The 7,531-nt window shown below is 35.7% G+C and overlaps 2 protein-coding genes across 5 annotated transcripts; both read right to left on the bottom strand.

Moving 5' to 3' along the window:
* Window positions 1–766: 766 nt before the first annotated feature.
* On the bottom strand, window positions 767–3,953 carry LOC149936038 (zinc finger BED domain-containing protein 4-like). 3 transcript variants are annotated; one of them, XM_090154220.1, is made up of 7 exons: window positions 3,794–3,953; window positions 3,545–3,655; window positions 3,433–3,483; window positions 3,227–3,277; window positions 3,118–3,162; window positions 2,915–3,058; window positions 767–2,848 (listed from the first exon to the last, which is right to left on the bottom strand). In XM_090154220.1, the coding sequence occupies exons 1-7, from the start codon at window positions 3,851–3,853 to the stop codon at window positions 908–910; spliced, it is 2,403 nt and encodes an 800-aa protein (XP_090010346.1). In that variant the 5' UTR covers window positions 3,854–3,953; the 3' UTR covers window positions 767–907. The 3 variants fall into 3 exon arrangements, with proteins under 3 accessions (XP_090010346.1, XP_090010347.1, XP_090010348.1); XM_090154221.1 differs by having other exon boundaries at window positions 3,121–3,162; XM_090154222.1 differs by lacking the exons at window positions 3,433–3,483; window positions 3,545–3,655.
* Window positions 3,954–4,108: 155 nt separating this feature from the next.
* On the bottom strand, window positions 4,109–7,012 carry Desi (DM4/DM12 domain-containing protein Desiccate). Of its 2 annotated transcripts, XM_090152814.1 has the most exons (6): window positions 5,912–5,945; window positions 5,601–5,841; window positions 5,123–5,437; window positions 4,813–5,041; window positions 4,544–4,739; window positions 4,109–4,485 (listed from the first exon to the last, which is right to left on the bottom strand). In XM_090152814.1, the coding sequence occupies exons 3-6, from the start codon at window positions 5,432–5,434 to the stop codon at window positions 4,332–4,334; spliced, it is 891 nt and encodes a 296-aa protein (XP_090008940.1). In that variant the 5' UTR covers window positions 5,435–5,437; window positions 5,601–5,841; window positions 5,912–5,945; the 3' UTR covers window positions 4,109–4,331. The 2 variants fall into 2 exon arrangements, with proteins under 2 accessions (XP_090008940.1, XP_090008941.1); XM_090152815.1 differs by lacking the exons at window positions 5,601–5,841; window positions 5,912–5,945 and adding an exon at window positions 6,917–7,012.
* Window positions 7,013–7,531: the final 519 nt, after the last annotated feature.

Genomic DNA, 7,531 nt, shown 5'->3' with positions numbered 1-7,531 from the left:
TCACGTGGTAATTATTTTATTCAATAGAGTAATGGCAGTGCTACGTCACACGACGTCACCTATGATTTTTCATATTTATAAAAAATTCGCGCCCACAATGGCGGCCATGGCCAAAGCTACGTAGTGCTACTACTATATACGAGTTGTGCCCGTATAACCATCACCAAGACACCAACTTATGGGCATTGGCATGGCATTGGGCAGGCATCCGAATAGTTGCAAACATAAGATAATACTGACTAGAAAAGAAATGAAAAGATTCAACATCAATCCGTTATAAATAAAAGATTAAATTCAGAAAAGGTCAAACAGACATTATTACGAGAGGTTCAAATAATTTGAAGAATATTTCTCACACCAACAATTCCCCATAAGATTATCTATGTTCCGTCCGCCACGGCCCTACTTCTTTAAGCTCTCCACTTCAAATTTATCTCCCCAAACGGGTACCCTCCCCAGGTAGTAAGGCTATGGAGGCCCCAACAAATTACGCGCGTTAAAGAATCTATAATTCCTCCATCTCTAGTGTAATGCTGGACTAAGCGGAACTTGAGTTCAAGCTATATCTGGTTTTATAACAAATCCCACTATTGTAATTCATCCCATAATGAAGCTATATAATTAATTCATAGTTAGTTGCACAAAGAGTAGATCAAAAGATTATACGTGAATACAATCACTGCCTTCATTATTTAATGGAAGCTGGTATACAATTTACTACAAATGGTTTACTTTATGGGAAAGACATAGAGTTTGGAAAATTTAATCACAGTGGAACGATTCCCCAAAATGTTTTGATTATTATTATGAAATAGTACAATCTTGAAAACAATGAAATTTAGTTGCACTTTGACATTTCTTTTATACTATGGGAGCTTACATATTGCATTCCTCAGAAATGTAAACTTTAGATGACAGATTTTCTATATAAATGCAATAGAACAAGTTGTTCAAGATTTTCAGAATTTACTCCCATAAATTTCATTTTTTCAAAAAGGTTTTTTTCACTAGTTGAAAATATTTGCCCACTATCTGATGAAGTTGCTGGAATTGATAGCAACCTTTGAGCTAGTTTGGATAATGTCTGAAAATTATGGGAGTTTTCTTTCCACCATAAATATATATCTGCTTGTTTTTCCAATACACTCATTGTAAGATATGTTTCAATACTTTGATAAGCTAGTTTCTGATCCGAATTTGCACTGTTGGCTTTACATTTTTCATGGAAGCTGGTCCATATAGATCGTGTATTTGGGGTAACGGGGCTGGTATCAGATTCTTCCATGGAATCTGTTTTTGAAAAGACTCCCAATATGTTATCCGTTTCTTTCCTAAGGTTGTTTTTTATTCTGAGAATTTCATGAGGTTCCAACAAAACAGTTTTAAATCTAGGGTCCATTACCATGCTCAAAACAAGAACTGGATCATTCCGATACTCCTTAAAAACGCTTTTGATTGCCTTTAGGAAAATTTTGGAGTAGCTTGGTTTGAAAGGTTCAGTTGAATCCAAAGTTTCACGGTCTAAAACCTTAAGCTCGTTTTCAATCCCGGATATAATGGGAAATACCAGGGAAAGGGTCGGATATTTTTCCTCCATCAGCATTCCAGTAGCTTCTTCAAATGGTTTCATTATTTTTAGTAAAGCTTCAATTCTTTTCCAATCATTTTCTGAAAGTTTGTCTGTCCCACAGGTATCTGATAATAGAGTTGTAATTGGGAGTTTCAGAGCTACAAAACTCTCAATCATATTATAAAGAGTAATCCACTTTCCATTCTGGGCTTTTCTTAAAGCTTTTGTAGTAAGGCAGTCCTCTTTAATTTTCATTTTTAACAGTTGTCGAGATTTGATATTGGTTGAGAAGTGGGTAGAAATTCTTTCACATTTCTTCAAAACATTTTCCAAATCTCTATTCTCTTTTGTAACTTGATCCACAATCATTTGTAGTGCATCAGCAAAACAGGGAATCAGCCCCCATTCCATCTTGGGAAATATTGAATAAGCGTGTTTACTATCAGTTACCATAAAAATTGAAATAATTTCTCTATTTTTGGATTCCGTTTTAATTCCAAATTCATTCAGGACTGCTTGAAGCAATTTACTGATATTTGACCCTTTGTTATCAGGGTCAAATTGTTTACAACCAAGTGAAAAGTGTTTTTTGACAAAATCATTGGTGGTGTATTGAATAGCTATGCTTATATAGTTTCCTTTATCTCTACAATTCCAAAACTCATTCAATATAGCTATTGACTGGATAGATTCTAGATCAACCCGAATATCTTCCTTAATTTGACTAACAAGGGTATTGAACATTTCGGGAATGACAATTTCTGAAAAGGTCTCTCTATTAGGAAGAATGTAACTAGGGTTTACTACACGCATCAAGTTCTTGAAACCCTCCCCTTCAATAACACTAATTGGTTGAAAGTCAATTATCATGAAATCTGCAATTGCATTGGTTATAGCCTTAAATTTAGGGTCGCTGAAGTCTAAAGAATCGCTGACTTTTTCAATTGGGTTTGTTTTCACCACTTTTGAGCTACCACTCGGGCTAGTACTAAGGGAATTTCTTTTGATCAGCGACTTAGTACTCTCGGAAATATCAGATTCACTCGTATCAAAATCTATTTTGTGCTTCCCCCGAATGTGATTCATCATTCCGCTGGTGCTTCCTTTGGATCTTTTGATGATAGTATGGCAAAGAATGCATATTGCACTGTCGGAATTAATATCTTTGGTGTAAAAACTCCAAATTTTGCTTCTGGAGGCACGAGGTACTGTTTTTACAGAATTATTTATAAGTTCCTCGTTTACACTCTTTTGTAATATTTTTTTTATTTCAGACACCTGAAAGTTATATTTTGGAAGATTAGTGTTTGGCTTTATTGTCCAAATTTGATGTTTTTTAAGTACCTGTAAATTAGGTCTAGTAGAGTCTGTTTCTGTTTCCTCAACGCCAAAGGATTTCTTCAATCTTATGCCATTTTTACTTCTAGTTGTATAGTTTGATTGAACAACGGTTTGTCTTTTTCTTTTACCACAGTTTGAGCCATTTTCCTGCATATCATAGTTGAAAATCAGTTTTTAATAGAGAAGAGATCAAATTAATTTAAAACTACCTCATAATCATGTGATTCATTATACATTGAACTATGTGTACGCTAAAATGTAAATGTTAGTTTAAAATACTGGTGTAAATACTACTAAAATGTAATTAAGTTAAACCATGAGACTGTTTGATGCATTTTCTCCATTTTGTAAAGCATTTTCTTCATCCTAAAAATTTTATATTGTAAAAATTACCAAATTAAAATAATTTAAATGGTTTGAGCTTTGACAGGCCAAGATTAAGAATTATATCATTCATGAGTTTATATTAATCAAACTAAATTCTTAGACAGGGTCCATCAAATGGAAGAATTAATTAATACTTGTAATTGAAATTTATCATCATCTGTAGTATCTGACGGCTCAATTTTTATCTACAAAAAAAATTGTAACTAGTAATTTAGATAAATTTTATAAAATACGCTTAATGTTTACATTTTCAATACATAATTGAAATTGCATTTCATTTTCTAACGACAAAGTTTGATCTTCCAAAATATCCGGTACTATCATTTCAGCGTTATCGTGTTGATTGTGTTGGGAATCCTGTAATTATATTTTTAAATTCATATAAACCCATATTTTTACTTTACTGCAAGAGTTCATAATGACTATAGTATCTTGGGCCTGTTCAATCTGGTTTTTGAATAAATACAAATGAATCAACTTTAGAAAAGTACTCACTTTGTTTCTCTTTCCCCTCCCATAACTTTTTTGAGAATAATTTCCAGCGGTACTATTCATTTTAAATTAAGTTAATATTCTTTGTCGGATAATCGGTAATCGGTACGAACAGTCGCCACCATTGTTTTTGGGCCTGTTCTTAGCGGTTTTTCGGAGGAAGGACAGTAAAAACATAGCAGACGATATCATTGCCTTTCGTCTTTCTAAGTGGTCAAATAGTGACCAATCGGGAAATTATTACTACGCCGCACCAAATTCGAATATCTATTTTTAAGAACCAAAACACACACATTAAATTATCCATATTTTATTGTTATAATGATCAAAGTTACGTACAATGGATTTTATTAGGCTGTCGGTATTCCATGATTACCGAAAACAAACAAAATGAAGAATAAATATAGAAAATGACGTGAGCTTTCCTTTTAGAACGCTCTTTAAAATTACATTAAAAAGGCGGTTAATCGGTCCAGCCGTATTTACATAAAAAAATAGGTTTTCTTTGAGCGTTCTCTGGACAAAAACTAGGCCTGTATTTCTACAACAAAACGGAAAGCATTGATCTGAAAGATTGCGCGCTAACGGGGCATTTTTTCTCCTTGTTAAATTGTTCGCAGTCGCCTCCTTTGGATCCAAAATCTCTCGCTTGTCTAATGCCTTTGCCCAATAAGTTATTCTTAATTGGTGCCAAACTATCGAGAGGAAAAAAAATTAAACTTTAGGGAAAAATTTCCCCTATTCGAAACTCACTTCATAAAAGAGTCGATGATTTCTAAAGGACTAAGAGGGGAGTTGTTGGAGCTTCTGCCTTCGGCTTTGATAGCCGCGTTGCGTCCAATACTACACATCGCCATGTTCAAGCAAGAATTGGTGTCGATGTTCCAGTGATTGAGAATCTTGTTTACGTTGGTGGCTACGTCATCAATCGTGATGTCGCCGGCGTTATCTGTTTTTGGATTTTGTACATTTAGCTTCCCAAACCTTCCCGGTTTTAACTTTTTATGAAGTTATTTTCTTACTTCTGAAAGAAGTGCTGCTTGGTACTAAACCGAGGGTTGAAAAGATCTGCGGGTAGAAAAGTACGGCTAAAGTTGCCAATCCACCCAACGCGGCCATGGTTCCCATGTTCAATTTGAAGAGGCTGCTGTTGGAACCGGTCAGGCTGGGGAAAGAGTCGCTTCCGAAGATGGAGTTGTAGATGCTCTTCATGTGAAGCTTGTATACGGGCATCCGCATACCCAAATCGAACTGTGAGTCACGTAGAAAAAGCGTGGAAATTAACGACGGACGTCGGCGAATCGAGTTTGAAAGGTTGTTTCGATTACTTACCGACATATCTCCGAGACCCTCCAAGAAGGAACCCAACTGGCGATCGTGTCCAATCGGGTTGACGATGTGAAACTCTTGTCTAGTTTCGGACGCCGCGGGTTTGTAGGCCGGAGCCCGGAATCGGGTGCTCTGATTGGGGTCGCCGGCTGGAAAGGCTATTCCTCTGTTTTGCCTGGCCGTTTCCGCGCTGGACACCGCGGCCTTTCCAGAAGACGATGTATCCGAGATGATCAACCCGCCGCTGCTAGCCGGACCAGCCATCGTCCAGCCGAACATGGCCAGGGATAACAAGCAACACATTGAAACTTTCATTTTCTAGATTTAATCGAAGCAAAAACGTTAGGTTTTGTTACTCGGCTGATAGAAAACATTTCAGAGTCGCGCTGATCGATGGCTAATTTCTTCCAACCACATAAAATTAGGGTTCTTCTGGCTCTACCAGCCTTAGAACCCATTGATCGAATAACTTCTTACTTACCCTAAATATTACTTTCCTCGATGAGAAGAGACTTGTAAAATTCACTCGCGCTCTCTTTGAGATTTCCCTCCTTTTTGCGATTGGGGTGTCTCGGGGGATCTTTATATAGGCCGCCACCTTTTCCCTATAACCCCCTTTAGCTTAGCACCTCCTCCTCCTCCTAACATGACTGCATTCTCATTCCCGAAATATACAGTCTCCATCCCTCCCTTCTCCTGTGGGAGCCCAGTTGCTTTTTTACCTGGAAATAAACAAATGGGAAATCCGTCTAGGGAAGAAAACGTGGGTTCCTCCACCGTCCATCCCTATACCTTTTGGATATAGGTGTGTTTTTAGTTCGCTTCCCCAACTGAACTGTCTTTCTACTTTCCAATTTTGTTATATCCGCTTATCTAGAACACTTTCTTGAAACGAAAGTGAGGAATGTTTTTGAAACTTTTTTACTTTGATACTAATTTTGTTAATTCTCAGGTCAAAGGTCAATGGAATGCGTTGTAGATAAGATTATTTTTTATATTAAATATTTTTGACTCTGTGAAGCTCAGTAGCTTTAAAAATTACCTTTGAGAAAGTTGATTAAAAATTTACTTGTATAGTAATACTATCAAGTGTCGCATTTAGGGATAATTTTAATTGTTATTTATGTGAATCGTAAAGTTTTTAGTGACATTTTGAATACATTTCATCAGTTTTTCGTCTCATTATTTAAATTTAATTGAATCTCTTTAAGTAACATAATAACCATAAGTGTGACACTTCCTATTAATTGTTTCCATGCCTTTTTCTAACCGAACCTATATTTTCAACACTGACCGAGCTCCGACTTGGACTAGCAACTCAGTAGTATATTATCGTCCTTGGCATTAGTATATTTCTATTTGGGCATATTTTCGACACTAGGGGCTCTGGGCTAAAAGAAACATGAAAAATCAGTTCGGTGATAATCTAGGCTATTTGTAATACTTATAGTTGTTATGTTACTTATGATTGAATTTAAAAATATTTTATTCCAGGTTACCCAAAATTCTTAAATATTTCGATTTATTTAAGTTTGAGAAACGTTTAACATTATATAAATAATCATAATTAGAAAAAAAGAAAAATATTTAACCCCAACATAGAGGACAGAATGAACATTCCAGTCCAGTCTGCGTCTGATGTTATACCCCCGGGGTTTTGGTTTTTCATTATAACGGTAAACCCCTCTTTTTCGAAGAAACGATTTATGGCAAAAGTTGGAGCTGTAGGTCAGTCTGTCAGAGGCAAAAATCTGTAAACAAGCTTCGGGTCACGGTCAAGGACGATCAAAAACATACCTGGGTTTACGGCTTTACTTGTCTGTCTAGCCAACACCCTAACGCGCTTTCTCCAAAGAATTCGACCCTTCGTAGTAATATGCCATTAGTGTCAAGTGGCATGGGTTAAGTTCGATTTTTGAAAATAAACTGCACCATTTATTTTCGATACTTTCGTATCGTAACCTTGGAGAAAGGAGAGGCAACCAAATAATGTAGGCCAAATAGTTTCGCTTAGAGTTGTTTACTATTTTTCACCACTAACGTCTTTTTTCAAAACTATAATAATATTCATTTCTAGGTCAATATATGTATAGTTTTATTAACAAACGCTACTATATTTAGTCTCGTTATGATATATTTTTATAATATTGATATTAATATTTAAATTAGACGCAGTTTTAACAAGGTTAAGTTGTTGAAAGCTATATTTAGCAAAAAAAAAAAGGAAGACGCTTGCTTGATTATTATGTAACTAGAAGCAATATTTCAGTTAGTTTCCTTTGGGAAAAGCCCACCCGTAGAGCCGTTTAAAGTGTTGAATAATATTCCATTAAAAACAAGCGTCTTTTAATATACTTTACTGTTAAAAAAAATGTGAAAGTAGAACAAACGTAAAATTATCGCTAAAGTCAA

The sequence above is a fragment of the Leiobunum rupestre genome, chromosome 7, assembly GCF_980474605.1.
Source record: "Leiobunum rupestre chromosome 7, qqLeiRupe1.1.hap1, whole genome shotgun sequence".
Taxonomy (NCBI): Eukaryota; Metazoa; Arthropoda; class Arachnida; order Opiliones; family Sclerosomatidae; genus Leiobunum; species Leiobunum rupestre.
This window is presented reverse-complemented; position numbering and strand designations above follow the sequence as displayed.

Bases quoted from the DNA above. Each gene is read 5' to 3' on its own strand.
- LOC149936038 (XM_090154220.1), bottom strand. From the start codon at position 3,853: ATGAATAGTACCGCTGGAAATTATTCTCAAAAAAGTTATGGGAGGGGA. The intron at 3,278-3,432 runs GTATTAATTAAT...TAAAATTTTTAG, and splicing joins ATGATAAATTTCAATTACAA to GATGAAGAAAATGCTTTACA. The intron at 3,059-3,117 runs GTTTTAAATTAA...TATGATATGCAG, and splicing joins AATCACATGATTATGAGGTA to GAAAATGGCTCAAACTGTGG.
- Desi (XM_090152815.1), bottom strand. From the start codon at position 5,434: ATGAAAGTTTCAATGTGTTGCTTGTTATCCCTGGCCATGTTCGGCTGG. The intron at 5,042-5,122 runs GTAAGTAATCGA...CGTGACTCACAG, and splicing joins AGGGTCTCGGAGATATGTCG to TTCGATTTGGGTATGCGGAT. The intron at 4,486-4,543 runs GTGAGTTTCGAA...TCCTCTCGATAG, and splicing joins ATCATCGACTCTTTTATGAA to TTTGGCACCAATTAAGAATA.